This window comes from Oreochromis aureus, linkage group 3 (assembly GCF_013358895.1).
Source record: "Oreochromis aureus strain Israel breed Guangdong linkage group 3, ZZ_aureus, whole genome shotgun sequence".
NCBI classification, from domain to species: Eukaryota; Metazoa; Chordata; class Actinopteri; order Cichliformes; family Cichlidae; genus Oreochromis; species Oreochromis aureus.
In genome coordinates this window covers 20,738,814-20,761,613 of record NC_052944.1, presented here as the reverse complement: position 1 = coordinate 20,761,613, position 22,800 = coordinate 20,738,814, and the positions used below count along the sequence as shown (strand labels likewise).

Genomic DNA, 22,800 nt, shown 5'->3' with positions numbered 1-22,800 from the left:
AAATTAAACCAGAGAACAAAATAGCTCAAATTATCCCATCAGTAGCCAACTCCCATTTATCATACTTATGATACTCATGCATTTTTTTCATAATATGTTTGTGCTTTCTGTAATTTATAGTTTTGTGGTGTTTCATGCTTGCTGTTACGTCATGCAGAAGGAGACGGGACACAGCTCCCTATAAATACAAACAGGTTGACCTTTGCCATTATTCCAGCTCTTTTTTGTTTAGTAGAAAACTACAATTTTTAAGACTCAGCTCAACATTTCATGGTTTGTTAAGGATCCCTTTTCTTTTCTCTTTTTTTACACTGCACGGATTCTCCTCCCTCAGGTTTATTAGCACTGGCAGGTAAATTGAGGGGCGCAGACGAAGTTCAGTTGCAGTAGTCTTATCTCGTCATCCAGGCAAAGATCTCGCTATCCCCTCGGTGAAATAGGAAAAATAGCTGAAGTTAATTTGGTGGAGTGGATCGTTCTCAGATGTGAAGCAAAACTGATACAGATGGAAATATAGGAACGAGAATCAAAGTGGAGGGAAGGCGGGAGGGAGGAGGGAAGACGCTTGATTGGAGAGGAGGAAACTTTCCCAGAGAAAGACATAAAACTGATTGATGACTTCCCTCGAGGAATGTTTCCCCAGGTGTGTTTTGTGTGCGTGTGCGTGCGTGTGTGTGTGTCTAGTTACAATGCACTTAAGAAATGCTATCCTTGGATGCAGGACAAGTGCAATAAAGTAAACTGAGGAGTGAAATAGGACGTTAATGCGTCAATATTGCGCTTTGGCAGCATAAATACAAAGGCACATGAGATATCAGTGTGCTGAGGAGGAGGTACCCTTATAAAGAATAATTTGAAAAACGCAAATACTAATTGAGAACAGAAATCACGCCTAAAAGTGATATAAGAAAAAGTGTTTAACTGTGTAATAAAGTCCTAAGGAGGTCCTTGACAGGTGCTTTGCACTGCCAGATTGTTCACCCTGCAGCTAGTAGTGTGCTTAGAGACTCAAAACATAATAAACAAAACACCACGGAGGTGCAATTTTAAAAGTCAACATTAACTCGCTGTAACAGAAAAGGGGCACATTTCACAATACGTGGCTGTCCGTGTTTGATGGATTAGCAGTGTTTAAATATTTAAAGTACTACAATATGGCTCTGTAGCTTGGTTTAATGATCAACTAAGGGGAAGAGGGGGGGATTTCCAATATAGCGAAATTACATGGATTTTTGTCCCCCCCGCCCCAGCTCTCGGCCACCTTTTGGTGCAACAGATGGGATGTTATATTATCCTGGAGAAAGATGCCCGTGTAGTAGAAACGTCCAGGCCTAATGTGAGCCACCATCGGCTCCAGTTATGCCACGGGGAAGTGTTGTGTGGTCTAGACACGACCCTAATATCACGATCCACCTGACAGCTGGCGCAAATAAAGTGAACTTGCGCCTGAGCAGAGGCACACCCAGAGTCCATGTCATCAGTCAGAGCCCACAGAAAACTGCAGATGTGGGGCCGAACATTCACTGTTATCTGGGTTTCAACACAGAATTAATAAAAAGATTTACCGCAGAGGTCCAAGAAAAAAATAAATAAATAAAAGCAAAATCAGTGTAAATACCACATGTGGGAAATAATGACTCAAAGACTGAAAGCAATTAAAGCTTAACCCATAAGAGTTCGGACCCATTTTTACTGTGAGGAAAACTATGGGAGAGTAAGTTTTGAAACTTAAACAGAAACTTTCCTCAATGTGTAAAGAGGCAGTGACACCTGTGTCACCGTGGGTTCTTATGTATTTAACTGAGATCAGCTGAATCTTTTTTTTCTCCTCTACATATGATTAATGAGGTGACAACAAATAAAACTAGAGAACTATTAATGATCTTGGACAAAAAGAAAAACATGCATTTGAGGAGATTTTTGACTCAGTCCAAAGAAAACGTTAAAAAAAAGTCAGCGGCGTACCTCAAGGTTCAATGTCGGGTCCCTTAAAGTTGCTTTGTACTGTGTGTATTATTGATCCCACCAAATGCAGGTTTAAAAACACCTTTAAAGCCTCTCTTTTAAAAACAAACAAACAAAATTTTCTCCACATGTGTACATAATACATAATAATTTAAATGTTATGGTATAATTCTCCATTTAAATTAAGAGGTTTCTTTTTTAAGTGGCTAAAACCTAGCAAATTATAGACAGATTAACCATTAGCTCTGTAGAATTTAACCATGATGTTATTGTAAATGACTTAAAAGATGGGGGGAGGGGGGGGGGGAAGCAGATAAAAAATAAACTAAGAGTCAATTTTACATCCATATTTCCATTTAGATCTTTCTTCTGTTGACAAAAATATTAGTGGTCAACGTACTAAATATGCAGTAACTTCAGCTCATTGCTGCTAATTCATGACCATAGGAGCATCTTCTGGAAGAAAAACTTTGCATACTACTTGGGAAAACCAAGGTTCAGAGGCTGTAAGAAGATCCTTTGTAAACATTGAGATGTGTCTCACATGTCTCATCTGTTCCAGAAATCGACCCCCTCCGTCATCTGAACAGATCCTCGGGGAGATCGTTTTTCCTTCCCTCTGACCTCCGCGCCAATCCATAGAGGGAATAAACAATGGGCATGCTTTTTGGCATAAGCCTCATCCGGATTCTCATTTGTACATTCACCCAGAAGATGGCAGTCATTTTGGATTTTAAAAAATTTCTATGTTCTACAAATATGTACACAAACCATTATTTCCTAAGTAATGCAATATGATTCTTTTTGTTATCTTTAAGGAGGAAAAAACAAAATAAACTTGATTGAATGCTTTGGCTCTGAAACATGCTTGGCATAAAGAACAGAGTGGAAAATTATCGTGGTTGCCATGAATCCAAATGCAGTGTTTTCTTTTTCCAGAGTTTTCCTCACTTTGTCTCTGGCAGGAGTGCTAACGGGTGCTGTTTGCTGACGGGGAGCAGGCTGTTGTTCTGGAAAAAAAACAAAAAACAAATCAATTACCCTGTTGAGTTCAAGTACCAGCGGTGTGGAATTTAGAAGAAAGGATTTTTGCTCAGCACCTTTTCCTCAAAGTATGACAGCAGCAACAAGTTCACTCTTGAATCTCTGTCGCTCTGATAACAGGGCCCCTCTTCTCTCGTTTCCAGTCACATTATGGGGACCTTCTGTCTTAATTAAACTGCTTGTTAAAATACTTTTGTCATTGTGGTTGATTAAGATTTCCAAAATTAAGAGTGACCTACATCTCGCATTAGCTCACATATCAAATATTTATCCACTATGCACCTTGCCAAAGCAAACAAAGAAGGCTTCTAGATCCTTTCAGAAAGGAAAACAATCAGAGGAAATGAAACGCGAGGAAAAGGAAACAAACCGAAGGCTTTGTTCACAAAAAAAATTATTAAAAATGAACGTTTCGACACAATATCAAACACTGACAAGCAGCTTGTGTAATATGATAAAAACATTGTGTATATTTTTGTCATAGGGGTTTTCATCATCAGAGGAAGTTGCCTGTAATACAATTTCAAGCGTGATGTTGACAAATGTGGATATTTTTAAAATATCGTTACAAAAGGCTGGCAAACACATTTAAAGCTTTAATTTGAATGATCTCACCAGCCTCATTGTGCAACGCCAGCATAAGGCGCACCTTATAAGGTATGTTCTTTAAACATCTGTGACACCTTTGGGCACAGGGCCCACAGACTGTAGCAGTTTCCAAATAGTGGCATGATAATCACTATTAATCACTCTTTAAAGTTTAGCACATTTTTGTAACTTTCCTTTTTGCCTGGGAACTGGTTTTTGTACACATCACTTTATCTGCTATCATGATATTATAAAGTCATAAAGCTCTGACTGTGGAAACTTCCAGACAGGTTACCAGGATCTATGGATTAAATAAAAGTGAACACACACTTGATATTTCAAATGCACCTGCAGGTGTAATCTGCAAATAAATAAATATAAATAAAATAAAATGTCAGCAATGCAGCCGCTATGCAGATGGCTACATTAATGCTTAAAAAAAACAGTTCAATGACACTAGCCTGCAAATTTAAAAAAAAAAAAATTGTTAGTATTTTTAAAATGGTCTTCTTCTGTACAGATATTTGAGATTGATGTAGGCCGTCTCTGGAAGAAATACGATTGGTCCCAAAGTGGTTTTCCCCGTGCAGCTCTGCAAGAACAAAACATCTGAGTGAATCTTCTGCTGATCCTGTGACTTACAAGCTGTCTGCTTTGTAAATTCTGTCCAAATCACAGCAGAAGCAGCGGTTTGTCCCGGGCTCTGTGTTGCTCCTCAGCGCCCTCTCGTGGCTGGACTTGGCAGTAGCTGTCTAAATTGTGTTTTCAGTCCTGGGACAACTCATAAAGTTGAGCTATCCTCTGATCTCCATTTGAAAAAAAAAAAATGTTTGCATCAGGTATTTTTCAGTGTAGTTTAATTTGAACTTGGAAACACTGACCTTTAACTTGTTTTCTTTATTTCTTTTTCTTTTTCTTTTTTTAAGAAAGGGACTTTTTTCATTGGGATCTTCCTTGAACTGGGCCCAGCTTCCAGGTAACACGTGATACCTATAGAACCCAGTATAAAGCATGCTGGGGCATATGTTTCCTCCTTGTAGGCATTCAAAAGCTGGGGATTTCAGTGCTAACAGTGCTCCTGGGGTTCTGATGGAAAAAGAAAGGTACAAGCTGAATCTGGAAGAGTTTGTTCTGAACTTGGGGCAGGAAACAAGATCTGGAGCTGCTCAGCTGGGAGTCTGTGAAACATCTGCAAAGAACAGACAAAACCTTTATCAGATTTACCTTCTGCCCTCAGCTTTTATTTGCATTTTGGAATAATGGGATGCAGGAACTGGAAAGATTTATTGCAGCAATGTGTTCAAAGGAAGTTGCTTTCATTTGGAGAATTAAGTGGAGGAACTACTGTGGACATTAAAGACTCACCCCTGGTGGTCTATGGTGGGATATCTGGGGTAAGAATTCACATCGGGGTCAGAGTGGCCACACAGCTGCTTGCATACAGCTCTGAGAGGAAGAGGATGATGATCTACAGAGGCCTCGATGTTGACCGCTTCAGCCAAGAAGTAAACAGATGTCTGTCGCTCACTGTTCCAATCATCTGATGAGGGATGAGCTGCAGATTTAAACAGCTTTCAACTTTTAGAACAAACAAATGCTTCCTTGAATGTCTACATGAAGAGAAAATCTGTTTCTATTGCATTATTTTATTTATAGCTCGGATTTCAAATCAGCATTTAAGGAACAGCCATATCAAGTAATAAAGGTCAAAAGTCGTTCTTTATGGAGGACCCAGCATGCCAAAATTACAAACAAATAAATAAGATTCATACCATTCATAAAGTGTTACAAACAGATATTTCAATGCGCTCCTACATTTGTTTATTTTTGTGCTAATGCTCCTACATACATTCACCAGCCACTTTATTAGATACATCTTGCCAGTACTCGTCTGGACCTCTTTTTCTTTCAGAACTGTTCAGCTTTTTGTTTCATTCAGGGAATGTAACAAAATAGCTGGACACAAAAGCATTTTGTGTTTAAGACTTCTAACTGTTCCAGTCTAACTGTTTACATTGAAAAATGATTTTGTTTTAGCTCAGAAAAGTCACATTGTTCTTGTCTTGATGCTCCAAATATTTTCAGTTGGTGAAAGGTCTGGACTGGAGGCAGGCCAGTTCAACACCTGCACTCTTCTACTATGAAGCCATGCTGTTGTGATAGAAGCGGTGTGCAGTTTATCATTGTCTTGCTGAAATATGCAAGGCCTTCCCTGACAAACGACATCTGGATGGGAGCATATGTTGCACGGAAAAGTGTATATATTTTTCAGCATTGATGGTGGCTTTCCAGATGTGCTGGCTGCCAACTCCATAAGCACAAATGAACCGCACCCTTATACCATCAGAGATGAAGGCTTTTGAGTGCTGATGACAAGCTCCTTTTTATTCCAGGCCGTGGTGTTCGTGTTTTCCAAAAATAATTTCAAATGTTGATTCTTCTGACCACAGAACAGTTTTCCATTTTGACTCAGTGCGTTTTAAATCAGCTTTGACCCAGAAAGCACAGCACTGTTTCTGGATCGTGTTCACTTATGGCTTATTCTTTACATTATAGCGCTTTAACCTGCATTTGTGGATGACGTTGTAAACTATGTTCACACACAATGATTTCTATAAGCATTTCTGAGTCCGTGACAGAATCATATCTGTTTTTAATGCCATGGTGTCAAAGGGACATTTTACTCATTAGTCCATTTTTTGGAATTTGGGTTGTATCGTCAGTTTTTAATGGATCAGCAACACAATAAAAGCTCTAAAGACCGTTATGTTTGTGTAAATGATCATTTCTGTTCACACTTGACAGAAACAGCAGCACTCCCTGTTTGAATTGTGCCACCAGGTGAGGAGGGAGCAAGCTGATAAAAAGCACAACACTCTCAGCACTATCAAGAGAACCCACTAGGTGGCAGCATTAAGCAGCTACGTTCAGGCTTTGTGAGGTTTTGTTGAGCCCTCAAGAGCTGAAGTGGGACAACAGCACAGCTTTGTGTGAACTTGTTTTTTGTCAAAGTCTAGCTTACCACAACTGTTTTCACACAGTCAGCAGAAATCGTGGTAGACACCTTGGCAGTGAAGTGATCCTGCAGGTGAGCCAGTGTGCAAGAAAGCAGTTTTTATTAGAATCTTAATGCTGTCCTCATAACATTTCACCACAGAGACCTGGATCTTGTTTCATTTATCTGCAGTTATAACTTCAACCGGATCTCCAAACTGGGAGTTTGGCCTGTTTGTCTGCCAGCTATGTGAGGAAGAGAGGGCTGCTTTGATAAGTGTAACACTTAACAGTTACATCTCCTGGGTCTAGGTGGGAGGGTACCTGAACCTGGGGTGTAAAGTATGTTTGGGGAGTATGATTGTATGTACAGTGTACATTTGTGTCTGTCTTCATGTTGGGTGAGTGCTGAGTATTTTTATATGTGTGCATGAGGGTGGGAATGCACGTCTGTGTCTATATGTCAGGTCGGGTCTTAGACTCCACCTCTCTGGGAACATCTCAGGTCCTCCAAAGTATGGAGGTCTATCTCCCCTCACCACACTCGTTGGTTCTTGGTGTCCGGGGCTGGGCGCTCAGGTATGTTCTGGCTCACTCCCGGTGGCTGCTCGGTGGGGCCTCTTCCGGGGGGTGGAGGGCCCTCAGGCCTCTGGGCCTGCGGCTCGGTTCACTCTTGCAGCCCCCTCTGGCTTCTGCTCCATGGCTGCTGGGTGACCCCTGCTCTGGTGCTCTCCTCAGCTCTTCCCAGGAGAGTGGCACGGATGACCCTCCGGTGGTCCTCCTTGGGCTCTCATACTCTGGGGCCTTTGGATGTCTGGGTCCTGGATCTTCTCCATGCATGCTTCACGCCCTGGGGGACAGGGCTATGGCTCCCTACACCATCTAGCAGATCGTTACATGGATAAACCTTTTAAATACAAGCGCGCTCATCCACACAGGTGTGCACACAGGTGTTCCCTGTTCATAGACACAAGCCACACCCTTCTTGGCTGCTACCTCAAAGCACATTGTGCTTTGTCAGTCCTGCGTGCTGCACATCAACATTCAATGTTTAGTATTTATTGTTATTTACACTTAGCTAGATTAAAGCGATGGAGTTGTGTTTATTATGCTGCTCTTTTTTGCTTGATTTCTCTTTTTTTTTTCCCTCTCAACAGGTGAATTTTCAACAGGAGATTTTTCTTCTTTTTAAGTGTCCTTTCTCGCTGTTGAAAAAACTTAACAGTTATTAATCTAGTCAGATCATACAGAAACGAGATGAAATAAACATAAAGATGTGTATTTCATGAGTGATTTTGTACAGAGGCACTGTAAAAAAGTATTTTATTAAACATGAAAAAAACTGTACATACTGCACTTCAAGTCTGCAATTAGGGATAAAACAATACTGATATGCACCATGACTGTGGCAAAGGGAGAGGTCACATGATGATCTAACATTCAAATATTAAAGATAAAGGTTTCAAACCTCACAGGGAGCGCTGTAACAGTTTAGAAAGGCCACACATACAAAATAATGGAAGACGTTTAGCGTTAAACCCTATAAAGTGTCATGTTGCACGTGTTCATCGTAAAGCTAAATATCTAAGTGTAACTTTTACTGAATATTTGAAACCCTCTCAAAGGATTTCAGCTTCTATCCACCAGTTTGCAGTTAGAAAAATCTGTAACTGAGGTGTAGCGTTGTCTTCTTTGTTCCCCTTGTCTTCTTCAAAGCTCCCCGGCATCATGAATCTTTCCCTCTTCTACCTCCTCCTCTGCGCTCGTCTCCTCCTCAGCTCCTTCTTTGTCCCCCATGTCTCCTTTCCACACCTCCTTTAGACATTCTGAGGGAGTGAGAGAAAGAAAACACTAAGGGCTGTGTGGTTTCAGTTCATATTTCAGTCACTTTATATGCAAACATAAACATTTTCCAATAGTTGTGGTTTTAATTAAAAAAAAAAAAAATGCACAGCATCATCCATGCTTACAGTTGGAGGACTTCATGCTAGCATGTCTGAGTAAATCTCTCACTCTTTGTAGCCAAATATCTACAAATGGCCACAAACACTAACAAATGGCCAAACCGCAGGGCGAGCAGCGGTAGGACTCCCTTACAGAAAAGGGCAGACATCAGTGATAACAGGAATAGCAATAATTCAGTCAGATACAGCATTAAAGAGGAGTTTGGGTGCAGGTGGTTTGCAAAGTGGCTTGCAGGTAGAGCTGGGCGATAGAACGATAACGATATGTATTGCGAAATAACTTTTTTGCGATAGAAAAATTAAACTATTGCGATAGGCCTCATCTCTCTTGTCCTCTTAAAAAAAAAAAAAAAAAAAGGAAGAACAGCCAATCAAAATTAAGTAGCGCAGAGCCAAACCAATCACAGCCGCAGTGTCACGTCACGTGACTTGTTATGTACAGCACAAGTGCAAAGCCGCACATGTGTATTTGTTTGGGAAGCAGCCAGCCGCCGTGCCGCCCGGGTAATGGAGGAAATGAGTGTGCCAACTAGAGAAAAATCAACCGAGAGCGTGAGCGAAGGTTACCGAAGAAAAAACAGATGATGGTTCCAATGCCGGAGAGATTGTCGAACGGAAGGGCCACAGAAGTTCTGTAGTGTGCAGGTATTTCAGCTATTTCAAGTCTGACAAAAAACAGAGCAGTGCGCACTGTAAATTGTGCCGAAAGCAAGTCTGGAAATACAATAAAGCGGTGCATGCTCAATCTCTGACTGAAAGCGCTAATTCGTCATTCGGCTTTTGTCAGACTAAAGTAACTGTTCAAACTGTTTGAAAAGCTAAGCTATACAACAAGGAGAGATTGAGAATTTCCTTTTAGTTCTCAGTTTATTTGATATTGACAAAAGTTAGTCAATTTTGTCTGTTCTTCTGTAAAACAAACTAAGATTTATTTTTAGAATTAATATTTTGTTTCTAAGTGGAATTGACAATTTAGTGGTCTGTTTTGTTTTTTCTGTTTTGAAACTTAAACGCTTTAGCGGCTGCCTTTTGTGTAGTTTGCAATATTTGCCTTTATTTATCTGAAAAAGTCTCATGTTCCTTAAGTACATCTACCCTGTTGAACTTATTATGGGAAATAAATATTTAAATCAAAACAAGCTGCTGATTATTTCACATTTTACTTGTGAGCAACGGCACATTTAAATCTTACAAATATAGTTATTTGGCTTATATCGTGATATATATCGTTATCGCCTGAAATGAAAAAAAAAAAAAAAAAACATATCGTGATATGAAAAAATCTTATATCGCCCAGCTCTACTTGCAGGTAAGCAAATGAAAACAGAATTGGGTTTGTATGTACTCACACCACTTCCAGTTTATCCTAGAATCGGAAGTCCTCACATTACTCACATAAACACTTTAAAAATGTTGTACTGCATAAATTTTGTGATTTGACTTCAGGGCCTGTTTGAACTAACCCTGGGTTCAATTCAATTTACAAAGCAGAGGAAATGAGAAATTCTTATTTTCTCTGTTGCTTTCCTGGTATATGAATGTAATCATTTTGGCAGCGCGTTTAGATTCTCAACAGAGTGCGATTTAAAATATAAATATCATCCGCCAACCAGTAACTTGTTTTGGCATCATGCATCTCCCACCTTGCTCTGATGTCTCAAGGACGTGGTTCTCACAGAGGAAATTCTCCAGCCTCTGGTCCTGATGATGGAAGTACCAGTTCTCCACCACATCCTCATACTGCTCCAGCATCGTCTCACACTAACACACACCAAGAAATTAATATCAATTAATGTAAGTGTACACTACATTGAACACATTTCCTCTTGGTTTCCATAGCAGCACCTGCATAATGCCCACCACAATATACTGTAATATGACTTTAAATAAGTACATATACAGTGTCATCAAATAACGTATGCACTTTACAAAATATGCAGCAAGACGTGCATTTAAATCAACACACACAGTCCTACCTGTTTTTTCATGTCTGTCACCTCCACAGAGGGCTCGTCCCACAGCTCGTACGGCATCCCCAAGTCCACTTTAACCCCTTTGTGTACCAGATTCTTCAGGGTCGTCATGGTCTGACTGGAGCCCTGCAGACACACAAACGGCCTAAATGTCAGTCTGACACACAGACTGAACTCAATAAGGACCACGTGACCCACTTTTAATGCACAAGTGTTAAAAAACTGACAGATTACCTTAGCATATCTCAGGCTGCCAGGCCTCTCTGCATGAACATTATACTCCAGGATGCGCTCGCATATGTTGTCTACGGCCTCAGTCAGCCGAGTTTCCCTGCATTCAAACACACGGGGTTAACTACTGTTCTCACAGTCAGACACAAGCCACAGCCTGCAGTACAGCTCACACATGCCACAAAGAAATCCCATAAAAAAGCTTCAAATAAGTTGCATGTCCTCATTCAGAGATACCTACGAGGTGTTGTATTTGATCTTTTTCCTTCTCTTGCCGGTGTCCAACACTTCTCCGACCTCCAAGACTTCACGGGAGCGAGCGGTTTTCTCCAGAGCGTCCTGCAGCTCGACTGTCAGAAACTTACACACTGACCGACATCAGAAATCACACGTTAACAAGAAGTTTGGTAACTGTGGGCAGGTCCAAGATTAGACCCTGGTGCTAGTTTCTGCTCCTACCTTCGCATTTATTCGGCAGCCTCTCATTTTCTTCCGCCGAAACAAAGCCGCAGAGCCAAAACAAAGACACAACGGCAAGTTTCATTGCAACGCTTCGCTTTAAAACCTGCGGGGAAAGTCAAACTACCACGAGTTTAAAGGCACAGGAGCCACATCGGCGTATTTGACGGCGAGTTTAAACTGCGCGTGCGTAGTGCGTCCTAACAGACGTAACTAGTCGATGCATGATGCTGCGATGTCAGGGAAGATAGTCTATCCACAAACGTTAAAGAGTTCAGTTTTTTGAGTTCAGTTCTTTACTAATAAATGTACAAGCTCTTAGAATCATCGTCACTCAATATTATTTTAATAACTTTAATTTAATGTATTTATTTTTTAACATTTATTATTATTTATTAGTATTTTTTAAAATGGGTTCCACTCCTAAAAACAGAGAAGTGGTGGCTCTGAAGGAAAAACGGGTTCCAAACCACTTCCAGCAACATGTGGCTAATAAAGTGGACAGTAATTGTATATATGGCAGGAATATTTACAATATAATGTTAATATAACATAGATATATTAACATGAAATAAATGTATTATGCATATTGTCTCTAAACATATTATAAAAAATGATCATAACCATGTAGCCACATGAATAATAAGGCATCATATCCAAATAGTGAAATATGTGAAAATGAATTTATGATTTTATATGAAATAAATATTTTTTTTAAGTCAAAACAATTGAATGAAACTACTGAAACCTAATAGTGAAGTTTCAGCATGTTGCCAGGTCGCATGGATGTTTATTTATACATCATCAGCAAGTGTATTTCTAAAAATACAGAGTTTAACAAATGGATACAAAACAGTGTACACAATATGAAATCTAGATAGACAACTACACAGATGGTCAGACTAAACAGAAGAATAATTAAAGCACAATCTGTTCTTTGTTTGTTTTTTTTGTTTCTTTTTTTTAATATATCAATAGCTTGTCAGTTTTTGCTCTGCTCCTCAAGGTGTTTCTTAAAAAGCTGCTGCTGCTGCAGAGTTTTATTTTTGTATATGAATGGGGGGGTTTTAGCCTGGTGTTCAGCAGTGAAGTAGTTAACATAGGAGCGCTAGTCTCTTGGTTTCTCAGGTGTCAGGAGCAGCACACTCGACAGCAACAGATCAACAGATACTCCAGCAGACTGTGAGGGAGAAGATAGAGAGGAGAAGGAAGAGGAGAAGAGACTACACAGATAAGACAGAAAGAGAGAAGCGAGGGAGTCACAGGCCATGTTCAAGTGAGAAGAGAAAAGAGAAGACATGAGACTCGAGGAGAAGAGGACAGAATGTGCACAGTCACCAAACAGAAAAGCCGAGGCAGCAGTAAGTGATATGAGCGCATATATACAAACACACAACCTTAGGTCACACATTTCTTGATGTTCTTCAGATGATGTCAGAGGATAAACTGTTTGTCTTGAACGTCTGAACCTTGAGTCAGTGCAGTAACTGTGTGAGGATTTCCAAGGCTCTAAGTGTTATGTCACCTGGTGTGGCGGCTGTCTGTCTATTGTCTGAGTGGAGGGAGATAAAGTTACACACACACACATATACGCTCATGCATCAGCTCTAAAAACTGCACACACAGTCATGGTGTGAGGAGTTGTGTTTCACGTTCATTTTTTTTTCATCCAGGTCCAATGGCGCAAGTATGACACCGAGTTAATTACCTGGTGGAGATGTAGCAAACACTCCTGACACATTCAGAGGAAGGGACAACATTAACTGCTGCTGACTCTGGAGGAAACAGTGGACACATGTTGGCTGTTTTTGTTGTTGTTGTTTTTTTTAATTATCCTCTAAAATGAGGATGACTAAATGACTAACGAGGGAATCCACTGACGGGGCTCAGCACAAAGGTCCATCTTAGGAAAGCAAGTGGATAAACTTCCAGACTTGAAGGTAAAATATATGTTAGAGCCATGGCAACAATGTAGGTATACTTTTCAAATTTACTAAATGACAATATTAAGAACTGTCATTTAATAAAAACTTAAAGTCGATGCACTATGAACACTAAAAAGTGAATACTGGAGCAGGTGATGTGCCAAACTAATGCACTAACCAAGCAAACTATTGTAGGAAAAATCATTTACTAAGCAATTAAAGTCTCACGAAGTCCAAAAAACTAGTAGACCCTAAAGTTAGAGTTGCTATCGTGAATTTTTAAGGAAAGAGAAAATTATATACGTTTGTAAATTCATCTTAAATACTTTGTGTTGAATGACTAGTGATATCTCGTTATTATCTTAGTTGATTACCTGAAGTGAGCTTAACACTATAAACAGGGAATCTGATCAGCAACTATGATTTTTATGAACCTAAGATTGTTTTAAACTATATGAAAAATTTGATATAAAAAATGGATTGCAAAAGCTACTATAAATATGCCTTTCAACCCTATACTTTTTGCTATTGGCATATTTACAGATTTGTGGTATATGCTCCTGCTACAGTATAGTTTCGCCTGTTCATGCTGTTGGCAACTGATATACTTAATGACGTTGTGAAAAATATATAAATAACAACATAAAACAAAAAGCAGGTCTGTTACATGGTATTTATATGCTTAAAAAAAGTAATTTTAGCCTGTTGCTAGGTGGTTGCTAGGCAATGTGAAGGCCTCATAGAATATTATGCTTAACTCGACTTTTGTGTATAAAATGGAGATGTTATTGTTGTGAAATTAAAATAAACAAAAAATGTTTATGCCCAAAATTCTGTCTTTGATTACATATAAATTAATAAATTAAAACACTTTGATTTGATTGGTATACTTTCAGTTTATTAATCACTTCTGAATGATTACTTATTCAAATACAAGAACTTTGATTTGATGCTCACTGGGAGCGAATGATGATTTGTTTTGTGTGTGTTAGGATACCTTTTATAAAGTGTTGCATAAATGAAAAAGGGTCATTTTAGTCCATTGCTAGGTGGTTGCTAGGCAACGTAATAACACGTTAATATCGGAAAAATATAAAAACATTCAAAGGCCTAAGACGTATTTGTGTGCCAGATATGGTTGCTCAACTAGGTGGAGTTCACAATCAGTGAAACAAATAAACCCACAGCAAGACAAAGATTTCATTCACTATAATAAAATTCATTATTCCACATACTGAATTTGGTTTTAAGTATAGCAAAAATAGACTCAGATCAGGCTCATCCAAAATAACAACCATCTGTTTAAAGGGTCAAAGTAGTGCACAACAACAAAACAAACATGTAGCACCTGCAGATGAATTTATAGAAATGTTACTAAAAGTACTAAAAATAAAACTCAGTCTATTAGTGAGAGAAGGCAACATCACCAACATCAGCATCTAATCCAAAAGCATCAAGGAAAAGACGTTCATCAATTCCTGCAGCTTGATGTCGTAAAAATGTGTGTTTATACATTTTCCTCCACATTTGGGGCGTCTGTGAAAAGATCGTATGAGAAAAAAGCCAAAAAATAGACTTCACCAAAAAGTGATAATACTGACCTGATACACACTGCTCCTGGCACACACTCTCTGGCACTGAATCATTCTGCTACACAAACACAAACAGTTAACGCTCAACTACGCTCATTCTGCTGACTCCTGCCTGAGTTCATATCACTGATGACTAAAACAATGCCGTTACTTTACTGCTGTCCTCACCCTGTGCCCCCAAAATACACACTGACCCCACAGGATACCCCCCAGCTACCCCTGCCATGAGCTGCATACCCCTTTAGATTCAGTTCAATTATTTCAATCTTATTTAGTCTGCATATTAATATTTACACAGTAGTTACTGTGTGCTTACTCAGTACTTGGATGTTATACTTGCATCATCAGGATTTTCAACAAAAACTTAAAAAATGCTACATTAGATGGTTTTATGTACATTTTAAATTAATACACTTTGTGAATTTCAATGAACTCTTATTAATAAGTTAAATAATGGCAGTGTTTGGTTAAGTGGGAATTATATGAACTGTGAGGTAACCTTAATGGGACTGCACAGAAAAGTCTCTAGGCAGGTTGCAGCCGGTCAGTGTGATATGATACTGTTTGTAATGTTTAGTTGGGCGAAACAAATAATAATATTAAGTGAAGTAGTGTGAGAGATCTTAACTGTCATTGAAACAGCAAAGTCATTGACATCTATCAGTCTGGAAGGTATTACAAAGCCATTTCTAAGGCTTTGAGTCACAGTGAGAGCCATCATCCAAAAAGGAAGAAAACTTGGAACAGTGTGAACCTTCCCATAAGGGGCCGGCCTACCAAAATTAACAGAAGAGGGCATTAACGATTCATCCAGCTCACAAAAGAACCCAGAACAGCATCTAAAGAACTGCTTGTCTCACATTTACCAAAAAGCATTTTGATCATCAATTCAATAAAATTTCATTTATAAAGCGCCAAATCACAGCATCAGTTGCCTCAAGGTACTTTATATTGTAAAAATCCTACAATAATACAAAGGAAACAGTAAACCCCAACAATCATATGATTGTCCAGTGAGCATGCTGCGAGCGTATCCCCGCACTGCTTTAGTAGTGCATAGCTCCAGTTTCTTACAGTATGTTCTCTGACCCTCTCTCCCCTTTCTCATCTGCTTTCCACCTTCCTTTAAGGCCTCTGAGGCCCAACCAGGATGCCAGAACGAGTGTACGACTTCCAGGGCCAGAGTTTTCACAAGCTGCGGCAGGCCTGCCTCCGTCGAGGAGCGCTCTTCAAGGATCCTCTATTCCCCGCCACAGACCAGTCCCTCTTTTACAAGAGACAGCCTCCACCGGGTCTGACCTGGAAGAGGCCGAGGGTGAGTTAGACGTGGAGTGAAAAATTGAAATTTTTTTGTTTTTTAACTTGAAATACATCTCCTCCCCTCCCACATTTAAACTGAGTTGCTGCCTCCACATGTTGCATTTCAGCAGATTTGGTTAATTAAAGCACATTCTATTAAAGGACTGGCGTCATGTCAGCTGGTGAAACCTTAGCCCTCAGGGAGCAAGTCGATGACGGACCGCTGTATTAGTGGGATTGTGGGTGTGTACAGTATAGAAAAAGCACAAGCCAATTTAAATAGCCCAGGTGTTTTTAGCACACTGTTGTGATGGGTACAGCTGTCTAAGTATAGGTTTTTATTGTGGCCACAGAGAACTAAGGGTGTGGTAATACACTTGAATTAAACCAGTGAAATGTTAAGGTGAATCGAGGTCGAAGGGATTGTTGTTTAGTGTGGATATTTATCAGACATTTGATGGTCCAGTAACTTTATGATTACAGAGTTTTATCCCAGTCTGACGTGTTTTAATCTTCAGGACACTGATCCTCACTGTGCTGTGCTGAGGAAAATCTGTTTAATCCAAACAGTGAAACATGTGAAAGGATCAGAAATCCCTGGGTATTTCCCATCGGGGTCATTAGTTCAAGGAGTTCATTCAGTATATTTGCCAGGCCTTTAGTGCTCTTAATGTGAAACGCTGCTGATGATTAATTTGCTTACTCAGAGCTGGAGAGAAAGGGTTAAAGGTATTGCGTTGCTAATGCGCTACTCAGGTATTTTAAGCGTGTATCAACACAGATGATAGGGTGTCACCTGTCGCTTGACCCTGCTGGCACACAAAAACACACACACACACAAAAAACACACCCTAACTTCCCATTTGCTATCAAAACTATCCAGTTCGTAATCTCCGTGGTCTCATCTGAAGCTTGTTACGAACACGATAGCGTCGTAAAGAAGGTTTATTTCTTGTCTAGCGTTACAGCTCAAGAAGTTATGGCCACCCAGAGTGTATCTTTCTGCTTGTGTGTGTGTGTGCAGCGACACTTCTACAGTTACCTGACCCCGTCCCAAGTGAGAGCAGCAGGTCTACACACACAGGATCTGTCTCCTCAGCAGTGCTTTGACACCCTGACTGAATCAGCCTGCAGGCCCCATAAAACTCTGTGATGATACGAGCTGCTGCAGTCATTAATGGCAGTGCTTGCTCCACTTAACTGTGTCGTTTGAAGCTGCTTCATGAAACAACCTGCTTTTAGAGATGAACTCACCGATAATAATGAACGCCGACCTTCCTTTAAGCTTTAGATTTAGGTTCAAGCCTGCTGCTATCATCACAGGATCTCAGATCCCAGGTGGACACAGATGCCATTCACCCCTTTAGCTGTCACGTAGTGATAAACAATCCCTGTATTTCCCTAGAAATGTGCAGGTAGGAGCTCATTGGCTCCTTGATGCACAAATAAGAAATGAACCTGCTGTTGCTGATAAGGTGGAAAAACTGTGGTCCAAACTTCAGGACATGAAAATGATGACCAGAAATTGTGGTCACTTGAGGTTAGCTTCAAGCGGGAAGAAAAACTCCCTTTTAACAGGAAGAAATCTCAAGCAGAACCAGGCTCAGGGAGGGTTGGCTGTCTGCTGTGACTGGTTGGAGTGAGAGGAGGAAGACAGGACAAAGACACGCTGTGGATATACGGTCTGTTGCTAAAGCGTTACTGTTTTCCTGCAGTCTGCCAGGTGATGACTAACTACGTCACAGATTTTTTGTCATAAACCTGATCTCTCTTTCTCTCCAGGAGATTTGTAAGGACCCCCGTCTGTTTGTTGATGGCATCAGCACTCGTGATTTGCACCAAGGAAGTCTGGGTAACTGCTGGATGGTGGCAGCCATTTCTTGCCTGGCGTCTGAGCCATCACTATGGAAAAAGGTTGGGTGTGGTTTTCACCTCACCTTCTACACAATCATCTTTCCTCTTTCTCCTTATTCTTTACTATCGTCCCTACTCTGCATTCTCTGCATTTCCTCCTAGTTCCTTCCTTGTATCTCTTCACCCTTCCTCATCCACCTCTCTCCTCTTCCCAGGTCATCCCCGATCATTTGAATCAGGAGTGGAATCCAAAGCGTCCCGACTTGTATGCAGGAATTTTCCATTTCAGGTTCTGGCGTCTTGGTCGCTGGATGGATGTTGTTGTAGATGATCGCCTGCCTGTCAGCGAGGATGGAGTGCTGCTCTTTTGCCGTTCAGCCACACCACGAGAGTTCTGGAGCGCCCTGCTGGAAAAGGCCTACGCCAAGTGAGGATCAGCAGAAGATGCTAGTTTTGATATTTGATGGGACTGTTGTTAATTTTAGGCTGCTGACCCTACGTCTCGACTGCCACAATCACTACTTATGGCAATCGTAATGTGTAATGTTTGTGAATCGATCACTCTCATGCCTTTTAGACTTAACGGCTGCTACGAGGCCTTGGAGGGAGGGAACACTGCAGAGGCCCTGATCGACTTCACTGGTGGAGTTTCAGAGCCTCTCAGTCTGGATCGTGAGGCCCTGAGACTGCACAGTGACCAGAGGAGGGCGCTCTTCCAGACTTTAACCAAGGTCCATGAATGTAAATCCCTCATCACTTGCTCCATACGGGTAGGGCTTCTGAGTCTTGAACATTTTAAAAGCTGGTAAAGAGATGGGTTAAAATGATTTTACATGTTTCTCAGCCTGCAGAGGGAGAGACCGTGGAGTCAGTGCTGGAGTGTGGGCTCGTGCGAGGACACGCCTACGGGATCACGGCAGTGAGGAAGGTGAGGTTGGGGGAGAAGGTACTGAAGACAGGCGGGACATCCAGACTCTTTATGGTCCGCATGAGGAACCCGTGGGGGACCACAGATTGGACCGGTGCCTGGAGTCAGAGGTGAGAGGTGACTTTGAACTCTTTGCATTGCTTCTGCCGCATGTCAGACTGTTGAGAGCATTTTGTATGAGCTCTGGGGGGAAAAGTCTTTGCTGACTTTAACAGTGTCGCTGTGGTTTGCAGCATTTTATAATGCCACTGCTGATATTCTGGAAAGATTCTGACATTTTACAATAGTTTTGGATTTGTTTTACTGGGGTGGAGGGACATCTGCTGTTCACATCATGGAAGTCTGAGAAATGGACCAATAAAGGTTTCTAGAAGCTGAAACACTGCTTTTATTTTTATATCCTTTCCAAGTGTTCCGCTTTTTGTCCTTGTGTGCCCCCTGCAGGTCAGAGCAGTGGCAGCAACTGAGTCGTGCAGAGAGGGACAAGATGGGGCTCGTTGTTCGTGATGTTGGGGAGTTTTGGTACTTCTGATTTTTATTATTTGAAGAACAAAAAAGTCATGTGGGTGAGCTGGTTTCTGCCTCACATTTTATTCTTTTCCTTTTACCTCAGGATGGATTTCGAGGACTTCTGTCAACATTTTACAGATGTGGTGGTGTGCAGACTGGTGGAGAGGACTCTGCTGTGGCCGAGATTTCGCTGGAGAGAAGTGAGCTGCTATGGGGAGTGGGTTCTACCTCCCCCCACCCATGGAGCACCTCCACCCACTGTGCTCCAGAGTAACCCTACACTGACCCTGAGTAAGAGCAGCAACGGGCTTGGAGGGACCAAGCAGCGTGGAAACAGAAAGGAGGATCGACTCGGTGAGAGTCAACAGGAAGGAAGGAAAAGAGGAAGAAGCAAGCCTGATGCGAACAAAGTGACAACAGAAAAGGGTGGTGGGAAGGTGAATGGAGTCTGGAAGGTGGAGCTGGATAAGAGGAGCCGGTGTGGTGGATGTATCAATCACAGGGACACCTTCCTGCACAACCCACAGGTAAATATAAGATTGAAACCAGGGTTTGCATCAGCACATGAATTCTAAAAATTACTTTTCATTCTTATTAGTTCATGTTTGAGGTGCGAGCCAAAGAGGAGGAGGTGCTGATCTGTCTGCAGCAGGAGGACAGGAGGATGTGGAGGAAAAATGGAAAAGGAGAAAACCTGCCTATTGGCTTTGAGGTGTTGAAGGTGAGCGGGGCCACTGAGCAACCTCACGCTTTTTGAGTCATAAAAAAAATATTTCACTCCTTCCTCATCATCTGCAGGTGGAGGTGAACCGCAGCAGTCGGGTGCAGTGCGTGGCAGAGCAGGCGGCCAGCTCCATCTACATGGATTCCCGCAGTGTGACACTGAGGGGAACTCTGGCTCTGGGACGTTATGTTGTGCTGCCCACCACCTTCCTGCCGGGCGTCACTGGACGCTTCCTGCTTCGCCTCTTCTCCCACTCTCATATCAGACTCAGGTGAAATGCTGGTCAGGAAAGAAGGATTAGAAATAGCTTTGAACCTTCTGATATTTGTAGATACTAAAAATGTACGGAGGACCAAAGCTGCCCAAAGGTTTCAAAACCAAAAAAGTTTTTTTTTATTACAATTTTATTTTTGTATTTGCCACAATTTATGTTTCCAGTGTTCTGAATTCTGTATTTAAATTTTAATTTATTTACCTACTGACTTTCTGCATTTCAATTTATTCTGCTAGTAGCACTTTTACAAGTTCAGCATTTCACATACTGGAGGATGATTGAGCCCAGTAAAAACAGATATTGTTGCTTCTACTCAGGAGCTCTTTACAGATGTTCAACTAATTTACACAAAAATTTTAAAATTACTAAAAATAAAATAAAAAATAAAATAGTACATAATCAGGTGACTAAATACAAAATTAAATAATACAGGAAAGGTTTAGGAAGTAACAGAAAAATAAATGTAAATGACATTTTTTAAATTAAGTAATGGAACAGTTTTAATATTTATTTAGTCATAAAGTATATTTATTTATTTATTAATTATTTTTGTATTTACAATTCAAATAATTTTCATTTTGGTGGTTTTGTCCTTCCACGGAACAGAGAAAAAACCCAAAAACAAACAAACAGTAAATATGACATAGACATTTTTATTTTGATAAATTATAAAAATCTATATGAAATCACTATTAGCATCATAAATTTTATATTATTTCTTGCATTTAATTTTTTCCACTTTAACAGCAACAATCTCTTTTTCCCTTCACTATTCCCAGTCCTCTGCATTTAATTTAGTTATTTCTTTCTTCCATGAAGGGAACTGAGGGAGGACTTACCGTCTCCCTCTGTGCTCCACTGTCTTCTACCTCAGCCCACAGTGGTAACCACAGTTTATCTCCGCAGGGCGTCAGGACTCAGCCCTCCCAAACAAACAGGTGACTGCAAAACGAAACACTCAGATTTGGGCAGACTCTTAATTATTGCACATATCTCCCTTGGTGTTTTCCTTCCTTCTTTCTTTACACCGTGCTGGATTTTGTTCCACAGCCCCCGATGTTTACGCTGTAGTGAGATGTGAGAATGACAACGTCAGGACGCGGGTGTTCAAGGAGAGCGGAAACCCTGAATTCAACCTGAGAACCATCTTCTACAGGAGATACCCCAACACAGACATCTCTGTTGAGGTTTGGCACATTCCTGTTCCCTCTCACGCAGCACACAAACACACAGGGCTAATGGGCTTCCTGTGTACTGACAGATATACAGCAGAGGTCTGCTGTGGGACTCGCTCCTCGGTGAGACTCGACTCCAGACGGCCGAGTCTGAGAGGAGTCGAAGCCTCGTGATGAATCTGCGAGGCGGACGGTCTCGTTCAGGGCTCAGAGGTTGCGTCTATCTTGAGACGTCTTCCAGCGTGTGCCTCACAGACTTGTGACAGTCTGGCTGCCCTGGCAAACACTGCCCTCTCAGGTAGAAGCTGATGAGCAAATTCTACTAAACTAAATACAGCTGTGTGACAAAAGGTGCTGTAGTGTTTTTGTTTTTTTGACCTGTTGTATTTTAAGCCACAGTGAGCTGCTTGGTCTCTTGCACTTTGTTGTGGGACTTTAATAATTAGGTTATTAATGTACTGACAGATGCTCTGTGGTGATCTGCTGGTCAGTTATGCAGGCACAACAACTTTGGCAGTTCAACCAGAAAAGTGCCGAAAACAGTTTGTGTGTTATTTTAAAATATGTATTATTATGTGTTGTCTTTTTATTGATTTGTTATTTATCTTTTGTTTTATTCAATAAAAATGGCAATATAAAATTAAAATCAAAGTTTTAACAGCACTGCGCTCCTTTCTTTGTCAGTACATAGTACAGGATGAGTGCATGTAATGAAATATCCGTTTACATCACTTGGAGCTAGTTCTGGGTCATTTTGACCCAGCATTTTGAGTTTCTTGTATTTTGGTATTGTTCTGTATTATGGTTTATGTTCTGATTCATTAGTTGTGCTGTTTTGATTAATATTGTCTTGAGTTTTGGTTTAATTCTTTTTTATTTTTGACAGTCCCTGTTCTGCGTTCTGTCTCTGTCCTCATGTCTGCTCTGTCTGTCCTGGTCCCACGTCTCCTATCTAGTCATCTGTTTTTCTGTTCCCTCTGTATTGTGTCAGCATTTTTGTGGTGGGAAGTTTGTGTCTCTGAGTCTGCGTCTGTGTGTGCTGTCGCAGTTTCTGTTTTATGATAGTCTTGTGTGCATTGTTAGAGCGTCTAGTTTTGCCTCGCTTGTCTCGTCCTGCTTAATTTCTCCCAGTTGTGCTTCCTTTTCTGTCTACTGTTCCCTGATTACTCCGCTGTGTATTTCAGTACTTTGTGTGTGATGCAACAGCAAGCGGTGACTGACAATCGCGTCGTGCTGTGTATTCTCGCTTTGTGTCCTGAGGATTGCCTGGCTTGAATTTCTCAGTTTCTTGTTTCCAGTTC

General features: G+C 40.9%; 2 protein-coding genes across 2 annotated transcripts; one reads left to right on the top strand and one right to left on the bottom strand.

Annotated features, from left to right (window-relative positions):
* Positions 1-7,897: 7,897 nt before the first annotated feature.
* Positions 7,898-11,401, bottom strand: cnpy4 (canopy FGF signaling regulator 4). Its single transcript, XM_031727135.2, has 6 exons — positions 11,219-11,401; positions 11,001-11,127; positions 10,763-10,859; positions 10,532-10,654; positions 10,199-10,316; positions 7,898-8,417 (listed from the first exon to the last, which is right to left on the bottom strand). The coding sequence occupies exons 1-6, from the start codon at positions 11,301-11,303 to the stop codon at positions 8,302-8,304; spliced, it is 666 nt and encodes a 221-aa protein (XP_031582995.1). The 5' UTR covers positions 11,304-11,401; the 3' UTR covers positions 7,898-8,301.
* Positions 11,402-12,443: 1,042 nt separating this feature from the next.
* On the top strand, positions 12,444-22,002 carry LOC116310409 (calpain-5-like). The gene is made up of 15 exons (XM_031727185.2): positions 12,444-12,579; positions 12,892-13,158; positions 15,866-16,050; positions 17,817-17,948; positions 18,104-18,315; positions 18,466-18,658; positions 18,733-18,926; positions 19,261-19,338; positions 19,430-19,853; positions 19,925-20,047; positions 20,125-20,321; positions 21,144-21,262; positions 21,375-21,511; positions 21,586-21,797; positions 21,991-22,002. The coding sequence occupies exons 3-14, from the start codon at positions 15,886-15,888 to the stop codon at positions 21,760-21,762; spliced, it is 2,151 nt and encodes a 716-aa protein (XP_031583045.1). The 5' UTR covers positions 12,444-12,579; positions 12,892-13,158; positions 15,866-15,885; the 3' UTR covers positions 21,763-21,797; positions 21,991-22,002.
* Positions 22,003-22,800: the final 798 nt, after the last annotated feature.

Bases quoted from the DNA above. Each gene is read 5' to 3' on its own strand.
- cnpy4 (XM_031727135.2), bottom strand. From the start codon at position 11,303: ATGAAACTTGCCGTTGTGTCTTTGTTTTGGCTCTGCGGCTTTGTTTCG. The intron at 11,128-11,218 runs GTAGGAGCAGAA...GATGTCGGTCAG, and splicing joins GCTGCCGAATAAATGCGAAG to TGTGTAAGTTTCTGACAGTC. The intron at 8,418-10,198 runs GTGGGAGATGCA...TCACTCCCTCAG, and splicing joins CCTTGAGACATCAGAGCAAG to AATGTCTAAAGGAGGTGTGG.
- LOC116310409 (XM_031727185.2), top strand. From the start codon at position 15,886: ATGCCAGAACGAGTGTACGACTTCCAGGGCCAGAGTTTTCACAAGCTG. The intron at 21,263-21,374 runs GTGACTGCAAAA...TTTGTTCCACAG, and splicing joins CAGCCCTCCCAAACAAACAG to CCCCCGATGTTTACGCTGTA. The intron at 21,512-21,585 runs GTTTGGCACATT...GTGTACTGACAG, and splicing joins ACACAGACATCTCTGTTGAG to ATATACAGCAGAGGTCTGCT.